The following is a 27,776-nucleotide window of genomic DNA, read 5'->3' on the forward strand; positions in this document are numbered from 1 at the left end:
ACAACATTGACACAATCGTCAACAGCAAAGACAAAGTGCCCCCAACAGTTGGCCTGTGCATGCCCCAGTTGTTGGTTGTGTGACACCGGTCAACTAAGTCATGTAAAATTGCAAGAGCTCAGGTATGTGGCGGGCGATCGGGCGAGGCTTCGATTTTTTTGCCGTATGTAACGTGTATTTTGCAGGTAGGCCTAGGCCTACATGAAACGGAATCCAGGTGAGTCAGCTTGACCCTTTGCAAAACTATCAAGGTAAGCAAGGGCGCAAAATGACTTTCCAATTTGACGCAGAAATGATTGAAATTCCAAGATGTTCGGTCATGACACCGGAGTTGTTCAACAGTCGCTACAAGAATAAAAGGCCGGTAATTTTGACGGCAACGATTTCGGACTGGTTGCCAGTGACAACGTGGAAACCTGAGTACCTGGAATGGGCGTTGTCGGAGGAAGGTGCCCAGGTGAAAGTGCTCGTCTCCCATGACAACCAGCATTTCATAAACCACCCGGATGTGACGGAACTAGTTGCCATGCCAAGCAGGGATTTTGTCAGCATGGTTTTCAGGTGTTCTGAAAGAGATGAAAATGAGAATACGAAACAAAGAAACTACAAGCGTGTCTACTTGCGAACATTGTCGATGCCAGATAGACTTTATCGAGATGTCATCGTGCCGAAGCAGGTTACAGATTTGGCGGAGAAAATATACGTAGAAAAGCCTGGTAGAAATCTTCAAATTTATGATAAACCAGATTGTGGAATTGAACAATTAGTCGAAGAGTCGTACTCTTCAGTAACACAGTCAGTGGATGAAGATCCGCGCAGTGTACGCACAACGAAATATGGAAGTCTGGTCCACCAAACTGAACACTATAGCGTGGCGGATTCAGAAGACAGCGATTACGACAGCATGGCGGAGTCTGGTATTTCGGTTTATCCATTCTTTAGGCAAGCCACCATGCAGCTGTGGATCGGCACTCGGGGCAACGTTACCCCGTTGCACTACGATAGAAACCATGGGCTGTTGGCTCAAATTGTCGGTCGCAAAGAACTTTTGCTTTTCTCTCCAGAAGACACGTCAAATCTCTACCCGTATCCCAGTTATTCAAACCGGTCTCACACCAGCCGGGTGAATCTAAGAGAGCTTGAAACCGAAGGAAGTCGCTTCCCGAAGCTTGAGGACGCACAACGCTACCATTGCATCTTACAACCCGGGGAACTTTTGTACATGCCGCCGTTCTGGTGGCACGACGTGACATCACTGGATGATTGCGTTTCTATAACGTTGCCTTGGGACCTAGACACATCTGATCCAATCCCAGCATCTATGCTAATGTAACGTTTCAAGGTAGTGATCTGTGTTTATATCAATGCGTCAACGAGTTACAATTTTCCTCTCATCATGGGTGACATATGTAGCATCGCAATAGTTGGAGAAAATCTATTGATGCTGTGGCATTTTCACACATTTTTCTTTTCGACCGTAAAAACAAATCGATTTTTCTGTCTATGAAATTATAAATCTTCCGTAAATTTGAATAGTTTTTTTTAATCTTCACTCCAGAGAATTAGGCCTATTTTCGTGTCTTCTAAAGGACTTGAAGGCCATACTTTACTACGGATATTGCTGTACGAAATATTCATATATTTGTTGCCGTCATTTTGATAAGGGGTAGGTTTCTGTGCTTTTACGGATTCGAAATATAGCTGCACGAAATATTAATGTATTTTTTGCCATCATTTTAATAAGGGATATATTTCTGTGCTTTTAAGTGCCTTAGAGGTCTTTGTCTAACATGACATGACACCGGTCCAATCAAGAACAATAAATAGCATAAATTGGAGTAAAGAAATGGGTTACGTATAGACTTTGAAATTTGCATGAAGTCTGAGCCAAAATGGTTATTGCTTTGTTTTGGCATTCTCTATCTCTTATAATTAAAAGACGGTGCGGCGCGGCGGCGCGTTGTTTTGTCATATGATCGGGATTTTTAGCTAACAAGATCCATCTACAGACATGAAAATTACAATAACATGAATATTAACTCGCAGTGGTAATTCTGAAATGAATCGAGATGACAGGATGTGTTCACATGTAGAAATCTACTGAGCGTAAATGTGATCCTACGCATACATATAGACAAACCATGAGAAAACGCCGACTGATAGTCTAGATCTACGCGCGCGAAAGTAAGAAACAAACCCTTTTCGTTTTTTGGCTTGGGCAAGTATCATTAGTATTTTGACAAAATAAAACAAAAGCGAAAAAAGTAGGACACTGCCATGATATGTTATCAGTAAAACCCTGCAGATGGTGATCGATCATTTCATCTTTTGGAGTGTGATCAAAGCACACTGGGCAAAATGGCCTTTGAATCGTTCAGTACAGTGCCCCCAGCCTGACAACGCTTTTGGCCGGTTGCTAGTGACGACAGCGAACATGGTATCATATCGTATATATTGACTTATGTACCATAAAATCAACGTATCCATTGTTTTCTTGCACTCAAATTGAATCAAAGACAGTTTGTTCAGTTTTAGTGATGCTTTTATGATTCAGCATATTTTGGCCAAGTTTGTCGCCATGCATTTACGAGCTGGTAACGACACGTGCGATCCACGAGTATGCAACACAACATTGTATCAATTTCCTATAAAAGAATATCGATCGATAACGTTCGGTACACGATACTCGTGGAGACTGCGCCCGTTCGCCTCCGTTCTGTGTTATTTTTACCAATTTACTGCAATTTTCATAGTTCATATTCACCCAAAGTTGGTATAAAAGACAGCAACTTGACAGGTAAGCTTATTTGGCCTTAACAACTTGAGACACGCTTACTGATTACAGTAATACACAGGAAAACCCGCACATCCCTGTAACATTGAAGACACTGTTGGTGTTGCATGGATGTGTACACAGCTGTACCAGTGCAGTGCTGTGCAGCTACAGACACTGTACCAGATATGTCAAAAATTTACATGCTACAGCACTGGTTAAAACGTAACTGCGCAATATATGCATTTCATACCAATGTAAATTATACATTGCCCGGAAATTCTGAAACTGAAAATACAAATCCCCGTCTTCTACCCTAGCAAACTTCCTCTGTGGAAAAAAAAAATGCAGGAGAATTGATATCAGAAAAACAGGTAGAATATGGTCTTCAATGTGATTGTGACCTCTTATGTATGCAAGTACTCATTTCCCTAGAGTAAGGTGTGATGTTCGAATGTGAAGCAAAGACATCAGACATCAGTATTATAGCTTTCTTTCCAAAGTGAAATGTAGCTGTCCCGTGATCACTAGTAATTGACATATGGCATTTGATAATTTTTCAACTATAGAATTCAGTTGTGATCATGGTCCCCTGCATTTTGAGTGGTCACCATGTTAAAACCAATTGCTATTCAATGTTTTTACAATTTTATGTATAACTGAATAACCAGATTAATTATATTTATTGCATGTTCGCACACACAAACTTTGCATGACAATTTCTTTGAACCTGTTTATTATTGAGCAAGTTGCTGATGGATAACTGATATACTTTTTGCAACACATACAACAGTTTGTTGTTTTTACAAGCATTACAGAAACATACTTTAGCATTTGTTCCGTGTATACAATGATGACTGATTTCATGTGTTTATATGCATAACAGTCTTACCATTATGGCCAACTCAGCCTGCGCTGTGTTGATGGTTTTGCTTTCTTGTTTCTTGCAATATTCAACAACAGCTCTTCCATGTCCATTGCCTTACATTTAAGCATGGTTTGTTCCTTTGCAAGCACCTATAATTTGAAAGAACATTTTAATCACTGTTAATTTTACATGTGAAAATAGGAAAAATGTCCTAAAGTTTCACCACACTTTATTTGTAAGCATGCTGTACACTCGTTGAAACAATAAGCACGGTGTTATTAATCGACTGATGTGTTTTTTAAATTTTCTAAACCATCAGGTATATGATGTTTAAAGGCCCAATAGCTGTATCTTTTTGCATTATTTTTGTGATTTTACTTCCAAACTAAAACAAGTTCATGGGAATGAACTCATTCAGGGGGGTTTATACAAGTAGAATAAACTGTCCACTGGGACTGCATGTGCAATTTTGAGCAAGATAAATAATAAACGTTTGCCCAAACATAAAATGGCGCCCTCATGCAAGTTAAGCAAAAACATTGTACGTCATGAATATATGCATTTGAATCTTCACAGAAACGACAGAGTAGTCCAATATAATACATAGTGCTGAAAGTTTTCCACTGGGACATCATATGCTTTGTAATATTACCAGATTTTTAAAATGGCGGGAAATCAAAATAACGGTTAAATTCAAATTTAGTTGTCCAATTTTTCAGTAGTAAAGGACTATATCCTTTAAATTTGTAGAATTTAAAGAAATCAGAGCCTTTTTCAGGTAAACAAATTTTAAGAGTTACAGCTACAGGGACTTTAATATTGCGTATAGTGTGAGAAATAATTAGTATTCAGAGTCTAGCAATGTTTTGACATCTTCAGATTGTTTTATCACGCCACAAAACAAGTATATTTCACATTCCAGCTTTAAATGCTAAAACAATGTTTATTTAGTATTGATTTTTATTAGTCCATGTAAGTTGTTACCTTTCTGCGTTCCTCTTGTCACCATTGACAGAATTTGTCTTTTATCCAGCTAACTATCCTGGCTTCTTTTCCTTCATACTCACTTTGGGTGAGAGCTGTCTTGATGATGCCCTTCAATATAAAAATATACAGCCACAGCTCAAATTCATTTACCTCTGTACTTGTGTTATTCTAGTTTATAAATAGATGTTTAATAACTATGATTACTTAATATATATATTATTTTATTATATTATTATATATATTCACTTTCAGTTTTGCAATACTATGTTTCTGTGAATGGTAATCATACTGAAGAATCTTCTCATTTGTGTTAGACATTGTGTTGTTTTGTATAGATATAGAGCTGCTTTTCATCTTGATGCACCCTGAGAAGTATTCTAAAAGTACACATCAATTTCAGACCTAAACATTTTGCTAGGTGAAAATGTATGCACACCATGGGCTACTTACTCTCGCCTTCTTCCCAGAGATTTCTCGATTTGGGGAATGCATATATATTTTCCCAGCAAGCTTTACAAGCTTGTCCTGAAAAAAAAAATCAATTAAAAAAGTGTGATTGCTTTCCAAAAATGTGCAAAAGACCAGAATTTAAAGATAAATTAGTTCTCAAGAAAAAGAATATCTAGATTTGCGTATAAGTTTTTGCTTTATTAACATAGACATCGTTACGCCATACATTCTCCTGAAAGTCTTTAAATAAATCTTACCTCTAGCACCGAGCCTTTAACCACTCTGAAATGATCCAGCTTGTCCTTCCGTAAGAGAGATAAGGCAGCACCCAACTGTTCTGTTGTCGTCTAAAGATTGCTTTCAATGTCATCGAGTTGTTTTTCAATTATTTGAACTTTTTTGTTGATTGCATTGACGTATTGAAGGATGCGGACGTTAGTATTAGGTTCAGAAGCCATTTTTACAACTGCGAGTACCTGACAATTTCCTTTGAATATGAGCGGTAAAACATCCTATAGTACAGGGATGTGCCAGGTTCTCTGTGTATGAGTCGATTTCAGACCCTTGTTCTGCATATGTAAACGCAGTATATTTCATTGATCGGAATAAATAAACTGCAAACAAAACAAAAGTTTTATGAAGAAATTCACAAATCTAAAACCATACGAATTTTGTATATTAATCAAAGGATCATCTTGCCACTTTTCACCATCATTGGTTCAGAATTGATGTTGATACGGTGAGAAGTGTGCAATCTGTCCGGTACATTAGACGCCACTTTTCTATGGGAAATCGAGCTTACTCGGCACATTGTAAAATGAAAAATACATCTAAAAACCCCTTTGCTTTTATTTAACTTTATACAAGGAAATGGAATCTGCAACTCTTTCATAAATATTTAGCTGTGCAGCGAGGAAATTCGGCTAAATTAATTTTGCGCGGAAGACGGAAATTTAATGGCCCGCTTTACACTAAAGCCTACTCGACATATACTGAGGGATATACAGTGGGATACGATCTCGTCTCTTCGACAAATGATCGCTGATGGCATCAGTGACATTGGGCCTTAGTTGGTGACCGCTATACTTATATTTGACCTACAGATTTATATACGATGGGTGCCACATGTGGGGCAGGATACGCTTACTATTTTCGACACACCTGATATCACCCAGAGGTCCATATATTTTTCTTTCATGAATTTGACTTTGCTGTCTGTTCTGTGCTGTTTTGTGTCTCTGCTTATAACAATAAACCATGTAGTACGAATTTTGACCTAGTGTTATCGGATTATGGATGGGTATGATCGTGATTAGTATACATCCGTGAGAAAAGGAGTGAACAAAATGGGGGCCTTTTGGTGCATAGTGAAAATGGGAAGAAATCTGTTGAGGCAGAGCATCAAGTGCTTCAAAGTTAAATCAACACCCCCTCCCCCCGCTATTTTGCTCCTGTGGCCCAAAACAATCGCAAAGGTATGTATTTCCTTGGAATATATGCCATTAAATATTCGAAAACTTTAACTATTGGAAGGTGAAGGAAAGCAGTTGCATTTAAGAATTCTGACCAGCCCCCCTCACAATCTGATGGTCCATTCTTTCGAAAACGAACGCTTGACCGGGGATGCAAAAGTTTACATGTAATTACAGCAAATGCTTCCTACAACTTTAAATTTCTTATCACTCCACACTGCGACTTTCATGTCTTCCGTCACGTGCATGTCTTTTTACAACTTGTTTTCATGTTTAAGGAAAAACCCACAAAAATATTGTGGAAGAGTGTTCGTAAACAGTTTCTTAGCGGGCTAACAGGCACGCACACTTATATACTGTTATCAGCGATGGGGAAATCTTTTTATCACATTAGTGACCGGGGATTTTAGTCGTTTGCTCGGCGGGCGGTATAGGATTCCATGGTTGTGGAGCTAGCAAAAACGAAGGATACGTCCGTGAGAAAGGGAGAGGGCAGTTCGAATATTGCGATGGAGACACGGTGGATATGAAGCTTTGTAAGATTTTGTACAGAATTTTACCGTTGGTGACTTTTGACAATGAAAAGTAGTGGACGGGAATTTTTTATCACTTATCAGGTATTACATGTAATGCGTCAGGTGACGTCGGATGTTTGATTTTCGGACAAACTTTTAATCAAGAGTGATGCTGGTTGAAGGTTCCATACAGCGCTGTCCATCTGTAACTCAAGTCACACGCTCCAATACACACACGGACAAAGGGAACCCTTTAACTCTCATACCTATCCAAAAAACGTACATTTATCCAAAAAACGTACATTTTACAAAGAAAATATATATTATTAATAAATGCAGGTTAAATAAGCTTAGGTATATGTAGAAAATAAGTTAAATATAATAAGAAATCACAGGAAGAAGATCTTAGATTCTTGGGCTGCACTCCATTACATCTTCTGTGTTGGTTGAACATGGTGGATTGCAAGGGCTGATTTTAAAGTTGCGTCTCACTTTGTTGAGAATCCATGCCTTGAAATTCGACAGTCCAGATGAAAGTCGTACAGCCCATGGTGAACGGCCATTTGAAAATTCCCGATCGTCACTCGGCATGGTCACTTTCTTGGATAGTTTCGCTTTCTCCTTGACTGTCCGGTTGTGGATTACGTCCAATGGAGCCACATGCTTCATTTTGCATTTGCCCTTACTCCTGCCCTTTCCCTTGCCTTTGCATTTGCCTTTCTTCTTCCTGTCCACGTCGACGGAAATGCCGGAGTCAGTGGTTGTTGGGGTGTCGTACGCGTCCGTCGTATCTGTCTCTGAGTCGGAGTCGTCGTATGCGTTTCTGAATGGTGGCACATACTGGAATGGAACGTCATACAGACCCGTACTAGTGCTCGGTTGATCTGCCAACCAGTCAGCATAATTGCCAGCTGAGAGAGAATTGCCATGATGCTTTTGACTAGCGTTTGTAGAAGCAACTAAATTGTGCCCTGGGCGAACATTCTAATTCCTGATCGATTATAGAAACCCTCTGTGACGTCTCGGGGATTCGATATGTCCTTGCGCGCACGAAAAAGTTTTATCGTCCAATTGTAAGCAGAATGGTACTTCACTTTGTGCAGGGCACTCAAAGATTGCAGGTTTTAAATGATTGTATGAATTTGTTTCCCTTTCGCGTAAAAGTATTTATCACAAGTACATCCATTACTTTCAATATATTGTTACTCCAGGGAATGGTTGCAGAGCCCAGATCAGAACGGCCTGTTGCTGGGGTCCTTTTTGACAGATATGACATTGCAAAAATTGAATGTACAAAACCTAAAATAGATGAACGGTAGATTCCTCTGAATTTGAAGCAGAAACGTCAAAGAAGGCAAATTTTGATTTGAATGCCATTCGAAAGTAAAATGGACTCCCTCTCTCCCTGTTTTCTCTAGTGAAGCACTGGGGAATACGTTACTTGAATATAATATGTTGGTTGTCAAGCAGTTAACTTATTTGTGATCATGCAGGTCAAAATATGTACACCTTCCAGACAACATCGGTAAATTTCCTTTGACACACAGATAATCATACCTTTAGGCCCTCCCTAACTCTTCGAAAACTTACCATCCGACGATAACACAATTACTAAAATCGATGTATTTTTGTCAAAATGTTTTGTAGGTCGCATCATTTAAATACAAAATATAAAATGTTTCTGATCAATCTACTATTTTCTGAGGGTGTGTCGACGGAAACGAAATTTTTATGCGTCACCTACTGTTAGAAATATGAGGATAGAGTCGCACCACGAATTGGTAACTTGGTGTTTAAAGGGTTGTACGAACAGAAACTAATCGTAATGTTATTCGCAATATTCCTCCAACAAGACACACAAACAAAGTCATGTACACGTCTGAATATCATTTCTTCTCCCATATAGTTGAAAGAATCAATAGAGAACCCTTTTATAGGACATGCAAAAGCATCAATATAGCATTTCTATATTCGTAATCTGTAAAACAGTGAAATAGGTGCGTTTTGATCACAAAAGAAAGAAAAGTGGTTGAACGGCAAAAAAGACAGTGTAGACCGCAGGAAAACTGACTCTTTGCGCTGGCCACTTGGACGGTCTAGTCATTGTGATCTGCTTTTGCGTTTGACTTTCTTCAGTCTTTTAAAGTAGACTAAAAGTTTTAGTATCTCAATCGGAGTCATGCAAGTTGTCAGAAGTACTGTATACTGAAAGAGTGTGAATATTGACCTTAAGCTTACTGGCCCAGGTATACTCAGTTGGTCTAGCAGTCGATTTCCGTATGATATATCACGCATAAGCTTTATGTATTTTAAACAAAAATTCTTTTCGTGACTTTGAACCACACTAATATGAACAACTGGCGTGAATATTCACTGTATACAGTAGTCTATTACTCCTGCTGGTCAATCAATGAGTTTGCAGCCTTCATTGTCTTGAACAGGTAACTCCTGTAGAAAAAAAAACTTTCCCAGTAAAAACAATATTAAAATGCATTGTGTCGTAAAATAGGAATTCAAATCTGTATTTAATTAAGAACTCGACATAGATGATAAAAATGAATGTCTCTGAAAAGTTTTTGAAAGTCGGTCTTAACTCAAATTTAAAGAGAACAGTCTTCTTTAGTATTTTCTCGCTTTTCCCTTCTGTACGTCTGCAGTGTATGCCTCTCTCTCCTCTTGTCTGAGTTCCTTGTTCATTTCTCGAAATCCTTTCTTACTTCCCTTTCGACCATTAACTTGAACTGCATGTAGCAGTTGCTATCGCACGCTACAGTCCGTGTTAAGCTTATCTTGTGTTGGTTGGAAGCAACACTCGGCACATGCACCGGTATGGCAGCAGTTGAGCGTCATTATTGTCTAGAGGTGACAGATACAGACATACGTAATAAACGTAGATGGAGAAAATAGATTCGAATACACTCTTTGTACTTCATGTTATTATCTATACCGGTTACAAGTCTCTAATATCTGTTGTATACCGGAACATTATCATCAAGTTATAAATCACAAAACAATCCACTTGGGCCTACTCGTAATGTGGTAACTTTTGATAATGTAGCTTGATTATCTATATGTATTTTCATCAATATTAGAAATTGTGCAATCCAAGTATTTACAGGCCATACCAGTTTGCAGGGGACAATCGAATTTCGAGACTACATTTTACATGATGTACATCGTGTCACTATCTGTAAAATAAAAAAAATAATATAGCAAGTTTTACTTCGATGTTATTAGTGACCAAGAACTGTCCACATGTCAGAAACTTGGCGCATCACTCATAATAACCAGTTCGACACAGTAACCTGGCGAAGTAAGGATGGAAAAAAGACGATGGTCGTCAGATTGATATAGAGAGGATTTTTGGTTTTGGTTTTTATTTGTCCTCGTCTTGGGCGATTTTCCTCAGACATCGACACAGGTACCTGTAAAAGAAACACTATCAAATGTCGTTACTGATCTAATGAATGGCAAAAAAAAAACAAAACAAAAAAAACGTTTCGATAATTATGCAGCGAAAAGACTGCTTCGCCCTCTCAATTACATAAAAACCACGTGCTCAAATATTTTAAAACCAGGTCAAGTAAGTCATGAATGGATTTTTGAAACATTGTTACAGTTTATTGTTGACAGTTTACACTTTCAACGGCAGGTCATAGGGGCTAGGGGAATGCTGTCAGGAATAATCTACAAGTATACTACGACGTTCAAGTATTTACAAAATATTGTATATAATTTAGATTTTTAACCTACTGGATACATATCCAACATCTCCAACAGGCTCGAGAAGCGTTTCGTACACATTTTAAGTTTCCATCAAGTATAACTGGATGTCATTGTAATTGTATGATTGAGGATAGTGCAAGATTGCTGATAGAATGCAAGTGTGGTATTAGAATATCAGGCACCTATGGGGCACTGTGTCAATCCATACTCATGGCGGGTAAGCCGTTTAAAAACAAAAAAAAATCAACACAAAAAATGTATCTTATTTGACAGTTTTCTCATACAATATGCCACAGACAAATAGAAGAAATATTTGTCTGTGATCATGAACGGAGAACGCTATATATATAGCTAATATTATTGTCAATATGGCAGAGGATTGTTAATAAGACATTCCCTCGAAATGAATTGAAACGAGAGCGTCCACCTCATCCCATCAATAATACCATGATGGTCCATAAAATACACTGTCACGGTCCTCAACTGAAAATGCTTAGGGACGGACCATTAGATCTTGGGAGGGGGGTGGTCAAAAACAGAAAAAAAAAAAATTTCAGAGCAGAAAGTTAGGAAAAAAAAATTTTCAAACTAGTTTGCAAAATAAAAAAAAATAAATAAGAAGACAAAGGCATAAAAAAAAAATCTGCAAAAGTCTTTAAAATTTTGAATTTTTTTTAGATTTTACCAACAGAAAGCAACTTTCTGTATTTTTTAGTACATCCTCCTGGCACATTTTTAATTTTAATTTATACATTTAGAGTGACTGTATCCCTTATACTGGAAGTTGTACTTATCTTATCTTTTCAGGACTTTTGTATTCTGATCACTTGAAAATTATGAAATTATAGAGCCTGTTTTCTACTTGTTTCCTGCGTTCAAACCAAGCAGGTACACTAGGTAAAACATTGAAACTATGGTATGGTTGTCAAGACAGAAAGTTGTATTTGCCTTTTAAGATCAAGGTAAACAGATGCAGGCCACATCAGTTTCATTTTTTTCACAGCATTTTATTGCAATGATTAATGCAAGAATGGGTGAACAAGTAGAAACACGTCAATAATGATAAAACAACATATCAAGTCATTATGTATTATTTTGCTTTTAAAAGGCATTTTCAATTCTTTTCTCAAAAAACAGCCTCAAAAAACAACAGCAACACATGTTTAACATTCAACAATACACTACGTAGAATGCCATCTATCCAACAAATCCCAACACAAAAACACACAAAAGGGTTGAACTTTGAAAGTTTCTCGATAGCAAATACTGAATAAATCTGCATGAATAATCGTTTTTGTGTAGCAAATTTCAAAGAAATTGGACAACCCCTTTCAGAGAATACAGATTTTTTGACCATGAATGGCATAAATTGCCCTAAAAAGACAAATATCGAAATTTCAACACATCTATACACATCCAATCAATTTGGACATGCTGCTACAGAGAAATAGATGTTTTGATCAAAAAAGGGCAACAATTGCTCTAAAAACACAAATATGCAAATTTAACTATATTATTTAGCTTATTTTAGCTTCTCAGCTTGTCAAAATCAATTGTAAATCATGAGATATGCATGTTTGGTGGGGTGAATGTAGGCATTTCACCACGCAGTAGAAAGGGAAGCCAGGAAACCAAAATAGTCAATTTTCAAAACTATAGGAAGCTACTGAGGAGCAAGAAGACCATGTTTCAGAGGAAGATGTGTAATCCAAAAAAATGCTCCCCAAGTGCCACCAAATAACACCATTTTTATCTCTATTTTTCAAAAGCTCCAACGGCAGGAGGGGGACACCCCTCCTGACCATCCCCCCCCCCCGCAAAAATACTCCCCAGGTGCCACCAAATAACACCATTTTAATCTCTATTTTTCAAAAGCTCCAACGGCAGGAGGGGACACCCCCTCCTGACCATCCCTACTCCCCAAGTGCCACCAAATAACACCATTTTAATATCTTTTTTTCAAAAGCTCTAACGGCAGGAGGGGGACACCCACTCCTTACCTCCCCCCGCAAAAATACTCCCAAGTGCCACCAAATAACACCATTTCAATCTCTATTTTTCAAAAGCTCCAACAGCAGGAGGGGACACCCCCTCCTGACCTCCCCCGCAAAAATACTCCCCAGGTGCCACCAATAACACCATTTTAATCTCTATTTTTCAAAAGCTCCAACAGCAGCAGGGGGACACCCCTCTCCTGACTCCCCCCCCCCCCCCCGTGACCGCTTGCGTGGCCGCTTGTGGTGCTTGGCACCACATCTTTGCCCTCTTTATCTTCAGACAGCGACGAACTAAAAAAAAATTATAAATCTGAAAATTTACCCTGAAAAAAAAAATTTGCACAGCTAATCTCAATTGGAAAAAAAAAATTTCAGAAATTTACAATAGTAAAAAAAAATTTTTCACAATTTCATTGTGACCACCCCCCTCCCAAGGTCTAATGGTCCATCGCTTATAAACTATTGTCTGGACTAGAGGGATTGCTACAAACTGTTGACAAACAATAGACGTAAAATAAATAAATGATATGAAATATAGATATTGCAAAATTCATATAAATATTATCATGTCTAACGAACTTTTATCATACTGATTTTATTTTTCTGATTTATTATTTTTCTATTGTTCAAACAGATAGAACACTGCAAATTAATACTGGGCATGTCATAATTTAGTTACTAGTGCAACATTAGATCTGTCATCTTCTGCTCTAGCAGAACCTCATATTTCAGGTAGTGTTGCACTTAACCATCACACTTTTTTTTTCAATATCTGCGAGTACTCGTACTTCGCGGCTACGCCGCTCGAGCGCGCCGCACGCAGATTCGAGGTCTGGTATGCGAGACTAGGTATTTTACATACATTTGTATAAATTTACGCTGCTCAGCTTTTTCACCCCACTGCTCATGCTTGTCGCGCTAAAAGGTGCACCCAACCGATCTTTAGTCTTATGTTAACACATTAAAGAAATTTGAATGGATCTCTTGGCAAAATAGTGATTTTGAGCAAAATACGCTGTTAAGCGCAACCCTTTTCCGTAAGATATTTACCTATAATAACCTTGTTCTTGTTTTTACCGACGATTTGAAGCCGAATTGAAACCATGTAACAAGTCTGATGTCATTACCCGCTCCCCGCATTTTCTTCACCAACGGGTCACTTGCATTTTGTACAGACGTGAGCTTCAAATGCATTGGGTTTTTCAATTTAAATTTCTATGAAGTACAATTGTATCTGCTGTTCGATATTGAAACCACTGAGCGAACTTCCATTATATAATTTGATGTTCAATAATGGGTACATAGTGTAAATTTCGTATAAGGATGAATCCATTCATATCAAACAAACTATTTGAAAATGTCATAAGCTCGCGAGCTGACTGCTTCGACTGGACCGTGTGCCGGCACCCGCCTGCCGATCAAAAATGCTGTAAAGACTCTGATAGTCGATAAATATATTAACCACTCAAAAAATACAATTCGACACCCACCTGACTTTCAGTTGACATTTGCATTCCATGTTCTCTCACAAAACTTACGATTTCCTCCGATGCATATCTGTGTTCTGTCTGTGCCCGCAGGACGTAGAGTTGCCGTGTTAGTACCTTTCTCTCTATGTATACTACACGGCAACTCCACGGACGTACGTGGACCAGTGTTTCTGTGCCTGGCTACGGGTATAATCTGCAGAGCAAGTGACGTCAGACATACGGATTCTCTGTCTCGATCGATAGATGGCGCTTTAAGCAATTGGGCATATATTGAACTGGCTGTTGAAGTCAAAACGTCATATTGGTCAAAAATGGGCTGAAAATTTCACTTTCGCCGACGAAATCTTTGTTATTATGTCGTCTTATAGTGATACGGTCGTCAGAACTGCGCTTAAAGGTCGTATGGGACCCATGCGACCGATGTAAATTCTGTATCCAAGGTAGGATGGTGATTGATGAAAGTTAAAACATGTCTGTCATAATCTATATCGCATCAGCTATGATGGTGAGGTGCATCTAGATATCGTGCACGAAATACATTGTTTGTAAACAAGAAACTCGCACAGGTGCAGTTCTGGCGACTGTTTTCATTTTGAATGATTCAAATTGGAGATATTTCACCGAGGCTTAGTCACAGGAAACATAGCCAAAACTTTCAATTTAAGTGATGGGAAATGCCATATTTGTGGCTCAGAAGAAACACTGGAACACATCTTACTTGAGTGTGAATATGAAAAATAACTCTTGCAGAAATGTATTTCTTTCTTTGTCAGGAAACACAACTTTGATAACAACGCCAATATGATCAAAAGATAAGCAATTGCAGGAATTGAAAATGATAATAATGCAAAAGACTCGAAGTAGAAGGATGTATTTATATGATATGGGTTTTTTCGATATTTGTCCTCCTCTTTGTTCAGTTAAATAACTTTTTTCAAACAAGCTGCTTTGTGATTTTGTTAATTCGCTCGACACATTCACAGTTATGAAGATTTGTTTTTATTTGTTACTTTGTTGGAGTAAATGTTTTAAAAAGGCTATTACAGTTACGGAGAGTTGGGATTGGTGAAAATCGGACGTTGGGCTTTACAGATCGGTCGTAGAGGAGGTGTCAAGATTTACAATAGACATATGATTAGTATGGAGTTATGGTAATAACAATAAAATTGATAGAAAAGTATAGGGCCTATGCAATATAAATTGAACATGGTATTATACCGTATAAAAATCTTATGAACAATACAAACATAGTTGTACCAACAACAAGGCTGTTTATTATGTTAAACAACAAGCTGGACAAACGCCATCTTGTGACATGATTAATAGGATAGTAAGTATTGAATACTGGTGTCAATATAACTTTCCTGACTTGAAAAAACGAAATGGTAAATAGCATTCACACTATGATAATAAATGTAGGTTTGAAATGATCGGATGAGAGTAATGTCGGGATTGACACGACGACGCCACAGAGGGCATCGAGTGCTGCTTTGTGTACTCCTGCCGCATTGTTGCTCGTCATCATTGTTCTACTGAAGTCTTCCCGAACGGGTTGATCTCCGGACGGCTACTAAAGTCATGCTCAACCTCCGAAATTTTCTTGCTGGCACATAAAAAGAACTAGACCATATAAAGAAGATGTCGCAAAAGTTTGGCAATGCTGAGTTGTTCAAAGGTGGAACGCATCCTTTAGACGCATCTATAATTCGATATATTGTGCCATTTTACATAAATACGAACTACTACATCTCAGTACATGTTTGTTTTGATGCTATGCTATGATATTGAATATGAAAGTATAAACTATAAAAGTACGTTGCAAATTTTCTTTCTTTCTTTCTTTCTTTCTTTTTTACTTACTTATGTTGATGTTGTATGTCAATTTCGACTTATAAATGTATGCAAGCTGTACAAAACTTTTTCGATTACACCCAGGTATGTCAGCAGCATATTTTAACTAGTCATGTGTCTGAAATAATGACACTAAAAGGATCCCACTTCCCTATGTGCGTTGCCTTCTGAGAAAACCTATTTTTGACATTAGGCTTGACCAACATCTCTTTGTTGAGTCAGTTTGACAACCAGCCCTTCCTTCACCGACATCCTAACTTGATTCAAACGGATTCGGAGAATTATTAAGACAATAATTATTGTCGTCACTCCGTCGCTGTCTGGGTCCCTGTACGTCATTCGGCAAATTTTGCAGGCAACTGTGACAGAAGTAGACTGATTCTATGTCAATATTGGAGTATTCCATCATTCTGAATACAACACACCTTACGCGAATAGTTTATTTTTTACAACTGCCTTCTTCGACTTCCTCCACTGCTTCACAAATCAAAATGTTCTGTTGATACTCCACCACCAAGCTCTTTCCTTTGAAATGTCCAGGTTAGTAAAACCGTATTTAAGCTGTCGATACGTAGGTGTACATATAATAATCATGTGACCCCCGGGCTGGTCCATTTCAATCAGTAGTCGGCCATGCAGCGTAAACCCGGTATTGCGGGCTCTACAGTTTCGATTTGAGTCAATATTCAAAAATGGTGTACAGTAGAGCTCCTGTAAATCTCTCTTTTGCAATGCTGTATTGATACTATTCCCTGCCCAACTCTTCCGACATCCGGGACATATCCAGTTCACATGTATCCGATTCCTTATTTGCATTATTATCATTAAGGGGACGTTTATTACAACTAGTAACTTCGACCTAGCGTGTTTTTACACACTTGGCAAAGTAATATACGTGCTGTGCGCCATCTCAAATTTATGACAAAAGTACATACATACATACATACATACATACATACATACATACATAACACTACCCTACCCTACACTTAACCATCCTTTGCAATCCCCTCTACATACGTTCCGATATGTTCACTCATTCTCAGGAGCATGGGGTAACTACCAAACGTGCTTCACAGTAATGAAAAACATTACTACGCTTTACGTTGAGTTCACAAGCTTTATTCACAGCTCAACAAAAGCAATATCGAACAAAATGATACAAAAATTGTAAGACTTTTTAAAAACATACTATTATGATATGTGTCAACTACATATATATATCATTTTGTGAATACAACTGGCGCAAATCTTAAAACTTACTATGTGTCGAAAATTTAGTTGTTTTCGTAATCGTATTGCTTAGCGTACGACAGATTTATGTACGTTTTACAAAATACGAATGTTTCATGGCTGCATTATCTCTGGGATACAATGATAGACGGCAAAATTTGCAAATCTTTGCTACATATTTACGTATATCTAACTGACCTACACTTTTATCTACAATATTGTGTCTCTTGCTGAAAACATTTCAGTATCGATCACATGCGTTTTCTCTTAGTTCAGTGCTTTTTTGTTAAAACATTTTTTTTCATTAAACGATTTAAATACTAGTTAATTCCATCCCTACATCACAGGATTTCTGTCACCGTCTGCAAACGTTAAGCACTATCGGGGTCTGACGCATAGCGGCTTGTTATACTCTTGTGTTTATTCGTTTCGAAGCGACAAAATGACGGAATTAAACTATAAATTTATAAAATATATTAAAATTTTCATGTAAATTTACGCATATCGTAACAGTTTGAATAGTTTCATCCGAAATCAAGTGACCCGATTGGTAGATCTTGCAACTTATGCTCTCTCCTCTTATCGGGCACGCCCTTTCTGGTTCCGCCCAAATTCGTGCAGTATCCATTTGTGATAAAAATAATTATTATAATAAATTTAAATACAATATTGTCTGCTGAATTATGGAATTTGAGTGGAAATGCACGAACCGGCTATATGAATGTTTGCTTTCGGATCATCAAATTGAATCAGTTATATCTATTTATATTCAAAGCGGTTAAAGAGATTAAGAAAGATAACAGTATTTGACATCAATATACTATATTATTTGAAAAAGTGAACTTGTAACCCTGCTTCAGTATTTTACAAATCAAATCGCATTTTTCTCTCCAATTAGTGCAACGACACATAATTGCATTCGAAGCTACAATACTAAGTTTAAGAATGACATGAGAGATAACACTACATGGACAATAGTAACGATTTGATGGTGTGAATATTTTAAAACGTGCAATTTCCTATCTTTTAATTTATAACAGTTTCATTTAAGGAGTATAGTTGATTAAAATCAATATGACCGAAGGGTACGGAGTTGCCATATCGTCTGGCGGAGGGATATCACATTTGCGTATGAGCACCGCTTTTACTACTAATCTCTGGTGTAAATTCACCAAAAGAATAGGTGCCGATATACGAAACGGTAATTCTTGTTATACATAAATGTTAGGGAGGGTGATTTTTTTGCTACGCTTAAAGGTGTAAACATCGAAAAAGACGATGGAATATGACAAATTTTGCACGATACAATTGATACAGGTACTAAATGGCGGACGAGTACGGAGTCCGGTTGTCGATGTACAGCACCATTGTTAAGTAAAAGTTGCATAAACTGTCTGCTAAGAAGCTTGGCAGTACCTCACTGTGTCTACAATCTCGCTAAGACCACACTGAAACTTGACATATTATATTAGCACGTGGTTGAATGCGAGAAATGGCGAGATTATCACAACATTCAGGATTAACATCTTCAAACCTCGGCCTGTCCAGAAAGTGTACTGTTCGCTCATATTCGTTGATCGATGACAAGCATGACTGTTTTGACAGACCCAGTTTCTCTGATCTTCTTGGTTATAGTATAAATAAAGGTCTATTGCTTCCACATTACTCAACTGAACCTCGCCTCTACAACAAGCAGTCAGCACTCAGTCCTTTCGATGGACGCACGTAGTGGCAACATTTTGACACTCACAACCTCTGGCACGAGGAACTTCCTTTTGACTGATTTAGGACAACTGTTAGTTTAAAAGAGCAGGTCTTTAATCAGGTTTATTTCTTGAAATTGATTAACCAGAGACGACTTTCAGGGGAGGATAAAGGTGCAGCATTATACGTAAATAGTAATTATTGACAAGCACTAAATGTGAGAGCCAGGCTTTGATGATTGCCGCTTTAAAACCAATAAAGGGAATCAAAGTTCAAACATACTTTTTTGTCATTTTCGTTAAGGGATTCACTTGCTGTATTTCATACATTCCTAACAATGTTGTTTCCCTGATTGTCAAACAGTTGTCGCCCATACCTGTCTAAGTAAACACACATTTACAACTAACTTCTGACTCTCCATTCAGACAATGTGAATATATAGTCAAACAAAAACCTCGGCTAAATTTTATGAAGCCAGGAGCTCAGTCTTTGAAAACTTTAGGCCATTTTAAACGATGTGTACTTTACGCTGCTTTGATCTTATTGTAGATGAAGCATATTTACAAATATTTTTTTTCTCAACAGGCGCAGTCTTTTCAATTCGTTTCCGAATTCCGACAACAAAAACTATGATTTCCTAGGTTACCATCGTGCACGTGACGTCCGTGAATATCTTCCTTGACGGACGATTGGTCGCACGCATTATTACACATATTCTGGGACAGGGTTTCGTGGACACGTGAATGATGTCACGAATTTCGCGTGAATCCAACAAAAAAATCCTCGAAAGAAGTTTTAATGAGGGATATACCCTCTTTTCAAATACGTTAAATACTCTAAAGTGAACTCTACATGGAAAGTTGAAATTTCGACGGAGAAATGATTCTCTGGAGTCAAGTTTTCTTTAGTGTCTCACATGATTTGCTTTTCAAGTTTAGATTCATATATCGAGTGGCGTATGACGGAAATTCAACATTCTCTTCTCCCTCCCGAGGACAAAGTCACTTTCAACGCAGACGTACAAATTTCCTATGAAATTCAAATTGATGTAAAGGTCAGCCGTCTTACTCTTCAGTGTTTGCTTTTTGGCGCCTGAAAATAAAAAAATTAAAAAGTGAGATCGTTGATTCGGGTCGTGTTTGTCTGTGTAGTAATCATATCTTTAAGTTACTGAATTATTTAATTGATTAACTTAATTAGGTCATCAAAATATTTTGAAAACCAAGTAATTCAAATAGGCGTTCAGTTTAAACTTTCTGGAAACCGATCTTGAAAGAATTAAATATAGTCGCTGAATCCCTGTGCATTTCTTTCTGAGGAAACTGCCAGAATAGTCCAGGTCGTTAATGGACAGGACGATCTGTTATTGCTCCGCCATTCAAAGCATTTTGCACTCGCATCTCCAATCTCATCCGCCTATCAATTACACTAAACCTGACCAACGACGAGAGAAATTTCTCTTTTTTGTCTATTATTTGAATCGGTCAACACTTCATGTCGTCACAAATTTCCTTTTGAAGGATATACCTTATTGTCTTTTCCCCACGTGAACGTCACATTAACCAAAGGCACAGTTAGGGCAATATAGAACGATCGGGCAAATCACTGCGCTGCGAGTTTGCAGAGCGCCCTCTACCGACCGACCATAGTTCTTTCTGATAAACGATAACCAGTGACATCAACTAACTTGCTCGCTCTACTTGAAAAAGTTATAATTAGCGGCTCTTGAATATATCCACAATACTGTATTATTCACACACGCAGACATTGCTTTCTTAGTTCAGGCAAGGACAAATTATGAGACAGTTGTTGTAGACTCCTGTTATAATATTCTCATTGCACATTTTAGTGAACGGGAAAACAATGATTGCTTGTAAGGGAGATAGCAACGTGTGAAAGTTCAAAGCGGTTCTGCCGACAGACAAGCAGTAAGCTGAAATACTGAAATCAGTTGCGCACGATTTGCAAATAATATACATGACGGTAACATTTAGATTTGGGGCGATAAAGAAACTGTACACGTTCCTGCCCCACAAAGACAGACGTCTGATCCCCGGATTTCAACTGATGTTTTGCAAAAAGTGTAATATTTGTAATACCTGTTGCACCTGATGCTGCTGCTGCTAATCGATGAACTTTACCACGGGCGCTCGGTGGCTTGGTAGTCCATGAGTCTACGAGACTACCCAGCCCACGGGCGCCTTTGAACTTTACACTTGAATTCGCTACACTATTAGGAGTTCAAGAACGTACCGTTGCACAACACCTGATATATTTGAAGCGATAATATAGGCTAGATTTTTTATTGTCGTCGGTACAAATCGAGGAGACTTGTATTAGTACGGCAGCGCGCCTGGGGTTGAGGAGACTGTGACTATATCATCTGTTGTAAAATCTTACCTCCTCTGGCCGCCATTCCTGCTATTTCCAGACTTTCTCCTTCTGCTTCCACCGCTGTTGCCACTACTTCCGCCGGGCTGCCTGCTTTCGTCAGCGACGGTAGGAGCGTCCACTGGCGCCGAAGTTACAGTCTTGCGAGATGAGGAACCTTTCCTCCTTTTGTCCCCCTTCCGTCGTTTCTTTGACCCGGCGTCCAGTTTCTTTTTCAGCTTTTTTTCCCATTTCTGCCATTTTGAAAGAATCAGGAGGAAAGTACGTGAGTAGTTCGTTAAATTTCAGTCTCAATCGATAGCTCGAGTCACAGTCACCTGTGGTCTATTCCGCTCTGCGTCTATGTGCCCATAGACTGTCTACAGGCATATGTACACACGTCTATGGGGCGTATTGACGCAGAGCGGAATAGACCACAGGTGACGGTGCTCGAGTGAATATTTGTGGACACAATCCTTTGGTCACCTTTGACCTCCCCAGGTTACTTGTGATTTATGTGAAGAGCTAATTCTTTCAACTATATTATGGCGAAAGAGATACGGGAACGTTCAGTTATATGGCCGGGGGTGGGCCGGCAAAATCCAGGGGGGTCACCTCAAATTTGAAAACTGCAAAGGGGGTCATGTATTTTTCAAACAGCTTAGAGGGGGGTCACTTAATTTTCATAAGTATCTGTCCCGTCAAAAAGCAGTACCAGTGTTCAGAAATATTCTGGGAGATAAAAATGATGCATTGCATGTTATTCAACTGTAAATCTGAACAAAAGTATAATTATCTGTCACATGAACATCTGAGGCTTGTCTTATTGTAAATCGAGCTCACTGAGGGTAATGAACAATTCCTATTACTTACATATTATTTATCCTTAGATGAAGCATCACTTTGTGAATTGGGAAAATACATACATACATGTTTTAAACTCAGACAAGACAAAATGAAAAAACAAAGTAAACTATTTATGAACCTGTAATATGTTGACCTCATATATATATTTATATTTATATATACATATATACATATATATATATACATATATATATATATATATATATATATATATATATATATTATATATATATATATATATATATATATACTCTTTCATTGTTGTTTTTTTTGCAAAACCTTTATTGTACTTTATGATCAAGATCCCAACTGGGATACGATTCAATAAAGGCTTACTTTACTTTACTTTACTTTAATACATATTAGAGATATAGCAAGTTTTGTCAGGGAAATTATTTAACAATTAACTGTAGACTACTACTACCATGAAAAGTGAAAGTATACTTTTAGGTGAAATTCCAATATCATAATTGTTGTCAACATCTGAACTTTCAAATACCCTATTTGAATCAAGTACTTTTGTATCAATTATCAAACACCTATAAAAGCACAAATTAATTTAGTGTAGCATTGTAAAAAAATTATTCATAGTTTTCTCATAGACTCTAATGTATAGTTAATCAACATTTCAGTGAAATTCCAAAATCCAATTTCTTGCACACATATCAACCTTTAACCATCCTAGGCTAACTAAGTACTTTAAAATGAATTATCAAATGTCTATAAATACACAGATTTTGATTAATCAAATATGGCCGCCGCGAACACGAACAAAAAACTGAACAATCGGCCAAGGATTGACATCAAGACATTTTCAATTACTACAATATGGTTTCATAACAGGAATCACAAACAATTTCTTTGAAGATTGGGTTGTTTTTTTTGGTGAGCAAAATGCCAAAAGTACTGCTGACGGGGCATTTAAGGGGCCGTATCTTAACCGTTTACACTTTTATCTAAAGTAATTTTGTCTCTACTTATAGTACACTAGGATGCAGAGCCATGAATGTTTCAAGATTGCGTCCGTTTGTCTTTCATTGACTGCAGTCGAGAATTATCTCGAAGTGGCAACAGTTTCAGAGAGTTTTTACCTGGGCTGTGTAGAGAAAACAAAACATTCAAAACACAGCTGACTTGGAAAGATACGGATAGAGGTAGTGTTGAACCTAAATCTAGAAACCATTGTCACAAACACCGCCCATTAAGAAGTTCTTTACAGGTTTGTCGATAGGCCTGAAATGTCTCTTTTAGTGATATGATTGCCTTTCGGTCAAGATCCTTCCGTCCAACTTTGGTCTTCTCTCCTGCCCACCAACATACGGTGAGGGCGACAATCGTCATTAACTTGCACGATGTTTTCTTTCATAAACGAAGCCGCAGAAACTGTATACTCTTTCACGTTGCCGTTTGTTGGCGTGCGGCCCACGAGTGTTCCAAAAGCATCATGTCGACGTAATAGTATAGGACAACCTCTACCACGTTGGAGCATATACTCAAACACGATATGGTAGTTGATTGAGCGACATACGTAATGGCTTACGTCTAAAGACAAGAACTATCAATAGTGGGCCGGAAGATATTTTCTCCCGTAGATTTTGGAATTCGTCCGCATTCACAAAGTTGCTCAGAGGAGCGGTTTAAAAAAATTGCATACACAACGGTGATGATTTGAGGAAGAAGCGCCCTTGCCAAAACAGATAACCCCGCGAACGCCACATTTACATCACTGACCGTGACGTTTACAATGTTGGTTCCAATAAGAGGAGAAACAAAACGCTATGACTGACTACGAGTAAAATCCACTGAACTTTGTTTTCACAGCGCAAGCACGTCAACCGGCTTGTTTTACATGTTTACAGCAGACTTGACGGTACGTCTGAACGAAGGCCATCATGTGACTGCATCTTTCACATCCCCTGTAGGCAAAAGTTTTCCAAACGAGATATTGAAACTCGACAGGACTGACATAGTTGAGCACGGCAATTGATGGGTATATTGAAATTTCGTGCATTATTTATACCGTCCATTTGAATATATAAGAGAGTCAATCTGGCAAGACTTGTCCCAAGTCTGCGGGCTACGTCTTTATGACTTACTACATTGAATAAAGATATTTACTGTCGTCGTCTAAAGCAAAAACACGTTGATAATGGTTGACAATTGGGGTGTAATTGCAAAGTGGTATTTGTGATCGCTATTGGAGAGCCACAAATTTACACCAGGGTCTCGGATGAACAGATAACAAATTAGAGTTGATAGGCCGAAAGAAAGTAAACAATTCGTGTACGGAAGCAACCGGTTCACTTCAATATATTCATAGAGATGTATGCCTAAAACACCCTGCAACTGTCAACAGTCAACATAAAATGTGATTCACTAGAAATCTCAATCTTGTTTTCACTTAGTATTTATATGCCTGTTGCCTTTTGTCTCCATCGTCTTCTCCCGTTCAATGTAAAATATGTAGTTCAACCAAGCAGCAAATGAAATTCATGAAAATTTTCTTTCCGAAAACAATTATACTTCATGGAATTTCGTTTGCCGGTGAAGAGCGGGCGTATGTTTACGCACCGTGGCCCTGAGAAAGTGTAAAACGTTAGATAATCTATAGTGATGATAGAATACTCAACGCGATGGACACTATATAACTCACTATGGACATCTGTTACTATCAGTTGTCTCAAAATGTGTATACATAGAACGCAACAGCAGGTTTTTGTAGTATATGACAACGCTGGAGGGTTAAAAACACAGCATATAGTTTGTGTAACCCCGACGGCACCGAGAAAAATTCAGGAAACGTCTCTGCAGGCGCTCTCAAAATTCGAAGTTAAACGAAGCTGTGTTGAGCCACGGGGTATACCTTTTGTAATTGTTTATTTGGGGGAGTCACTGTCTCCAGCCGTCGGGCGTTATTTCCGCTTAATTTCACACGAGAAGATGATCGTGATGTTCCGAACAACGGGATAGACCTCACTGTCGCTTGTCGGAGGACTTTTCACCTTATTTGCATGACGTCACGACACGATGACGTCATGAGTGTACCTAGCTTATGACACAAACGCCATTAATTACGTCCCCGAAGTGGGATCACGGTGCACATAGCACGGGACACCGATATCATAATTGGGAAAATTGCGTATAAACACGAGAGGCTTGCCATCTGAAATAAATCTCTCTGCCCCTTGCAGAGCAAGTCACGGCATCGCTCTGATGGACTACGCGTTCTGATACATAAAGCTGCTGAAAGTCCATCGTTCAATCACCTCCCTACTGACACACACACAGCCATGTGGATTAAAATATCGGTATAGCTCGAATATAAAATCACGAAGTAAAAGTAACGACTGAAAAGGTGTTTTAAAATATCATAATTTAGCGCATTATGGTAAGATTGAAGCTGCATTAAGAATTACTTGTTAATTTCTACATATTTTTCTTTATTTCTCATCTGTATGTACAGCTTCTTACGTAGAGCAGTGTTGCTGCAGCCAGGACGCGCCCTTACGACGATGTCCCCAGAACGGAACCTGTTGTCCATTTTCGCACACTGTGGGTTGCCTCGGGTGTACTCATGAATCGACTGTGTTCGATGGGTGTAGTCTGCAAGTAATATATGTTACTGACGATGGCCTTTGTTTTGCTTGATTATTTTGAAACTTATATTTACGTACTTTCGAAGCTGTGATTAAAGTAACTAAAACACTTGGTTGTAATACGACTGAGCTCTGATTGGAGGCAGATACGGTATACTGCTACATTTGCCTGAAATTAGAGAATAGCGATGCGGTCCAGGTAGCTTGAATTTTGTTTTGTGAAACTTATTTATAATAAAATAATACATAATTTTATTGACAACTTACGCATGTTGTTCCCAAATGTGCAAAATGTCCCCAAAAGTTAACGGTAGAGGGACACAGTGTCCCCTTGTTTAAAATTTCTGGCTGCCACACAGAAAAAGTAACGGTCTTTGTCGAGAGTTAGATGGTTTTACCTTGATCGCATTGGTGAATTTGTTTTTCCATTTTTCTACAAGACTGTTTGGTAATAAAAGAAGTCTTCCATTGGCTGAGTCTTCGTGTCCGACGATCAGATACTCCTCCCCGACTTCGATGGTGGGACAGACGCACGTATTATTTGTCCAGAGATGAATCTTGACATGAAAAAAAAGCAGAATTAATTGTTGTCTAGCGACAGTTGAGGCCACAGGTCAATTAGACAGCCTATCAATCAACAAGTCTATCAGTGTAAGATTTTCAGATTTTCATCACTTCCCGAGATTAGACGTCATCACGGTAAATTTCACATGTTTGATACTTGAGCCCGAAGTAATAGAGAGAGAGAGAGAGAGAGAGAGAGAGAGAGAGAGAGAGAGAGAGAGAGAGAGGAGAGAGAGAGAGAGAGAGAGAGAGAGAGAGAGAGAGAGAGAGAGAGCGTAGCTTGACTCAAGGGGGTAGAACATAGCTTAGCTGGGATCTTGGTAATTTACATAACTTTACATATGGAAAATTCCGGGGGGCACCTGCCCCGCCCCCTCCCTAAGCTGCGGCCCTGGCGATGATGTTTGCCTTTATGAAAGAGGTAGAATTGTTACAGGTTTTAGTTCATTAAAAGGTCCAAATCGGAAGAACATTTGGGAATATCACATGAGTTGGAAAGACGTAAAGGCTTAGAAATGCTTACAGCTCTTGTCTAACGCCATATTGGGCTGTTTTGCAATTTGGTTTGCATGTAAACTATTATTTGTAAACGGGAAATAAATATAGTTCTATTCAGAAGAAAAAAGTGTGCCTTTCTCTGTGAAAATGCTGGTGTGCAATGGCAAAATCCGTTAATATCCAGCGGTATAAACGGAAAGATAGGGTCGCGTTCATAATGCTGCTTGTTCAATCTCTGGGAGTGCTCTGTGTAGGTTATTCGATATGTCGGCAAGTTTGAGTGTTCGTAAATCTATTGCCACAGCAGTAGAGGGAGAACGCACAGTCAGTAAGCATTTATTGAAGTTCAATCTAAAATTATGTTTTCGTGCTTTAAAAGGTGACAATAGTGAGACAAGTGGGCAAAAGAGCTAGTACACAGTGTAGAATAAGACTGAAGCGTTGCTAGCCGTACGTGTGCACTTAGTGTATGTATGTATGTATGTATGTATGTATGTCACTCTGTAAAACACACAACATGCACTGACGATCGAGAATATCGGATACCGTGGCCTCGTTCCTCGCAGGCCGTCATCTGAATGAGAAAGTAGTGTAGAGTTAGTTCGCATCTATTATGTTGCAATATATCGCACTGATAGCATGCCAAACCGCAAATTGTATGCGGGGTCCCATACATGTCAATACTATATCACCATTGAAATGCAGAACTCACACGGCGTTCGCCTTAAAAACCTTCGACCACGTCTCAGTCGTAAATCTTAATATACGAGATGCCAATTCCTATTGTTAATGCAAGGCAAGATGGGATTGGTTCG

The 27,776-nt window shown here is 38.5% G+C and overlaps 2 protein-coding genes and 1 long non-coding RNA gene across 6 annotated transcripts in view; 1 reads left to right on the top strand and 2 right to left on the bottom strand.

Annotated features, from left to right (window-relative positions):
- Positions 1–292: 292 nt before the first annotated feature.
- On the top strand, positions 293–1,333 carry LOC139140212 (jmjC domain-containing protein F-like). Its single transcript, XM_070709301.1, has one exon. The coding sequence runs from the start codon at positions 293–295 to the stop codon at positions 1,331–1,333; it is 1,041 nt and encodes a 346-aa protein (XP_070565402.1).
- Positions 1,334–8,558: 7,225 nt separating this feature from the next.
- Positions 8,559–14,447, bottom strand: LOC139139588 (uncharacterized). Its single transcript, XR_011553821.1, has 3 exons — positions 14,279–14,447; positions 10,289–10,490; positions 8,559–9,921 (listed from the first exon to the last, which is right to left on the bottom strand). It is a non-coding gene; the product is annotated as an uncharacterized lncRNA (long non-coding RNA).
- Positions 14,448–17,235: 2,788 nt separating this feature from the next.
- LOC139139981 (secreted frizzled-related protein 3-like) overlaps positions 17,236–27,776 on the bottom strand; it is a 43,139-nt gene continuing 32,598 nt past the window's right edge. For all 4 annotated transcript variants that reach the window (XM_070708962.1, XM_070708963.1, XM_070708964.1 and 1 more), the window contains 3 exons: positions 26,298–26,456; positions 21,467–21,690; positions 17,236–20,158 (listed from right to left, as the gene is read on the bottom strand). In XM_070708962.1, coding sequence (XP_070565063.1) covers positions 20,131–20,158; positions 21,467–21,690; positions 26,298–26,456 — 411 coding nt within the window. In that variant the 3' untranslated portion in view covers positions 17,236–20,130. The remainder of the gene's footprint in view (positions 20,159–21,466; positions 21,691–26,297; positions 26,457–27,776) is intronic.

Source organism: Ptychodera flava, chromosome 9, assembly GCF_041260155.1.
Source record: "Ptychodera flava strain L36383 chromosome 9, AS_Pfla_20210202, whole genome shotgun sequence".
Taxonomy (NCBI): Eukaryota; Metazoa; Hemichordata; class Enteropneusta; family Ptychoderidae; genus Ptychodera; species Ptychodera flava.

What these genes read in the sequence shown, in the direction of transcription:
- LOC139140212 (XM_070709301.1), top strand. Translation starts at nt 293, where the DNA reads ATGATTGAAATTCCAAGATGTTCGGTCATGACACCGGAGTTGTTCAAC.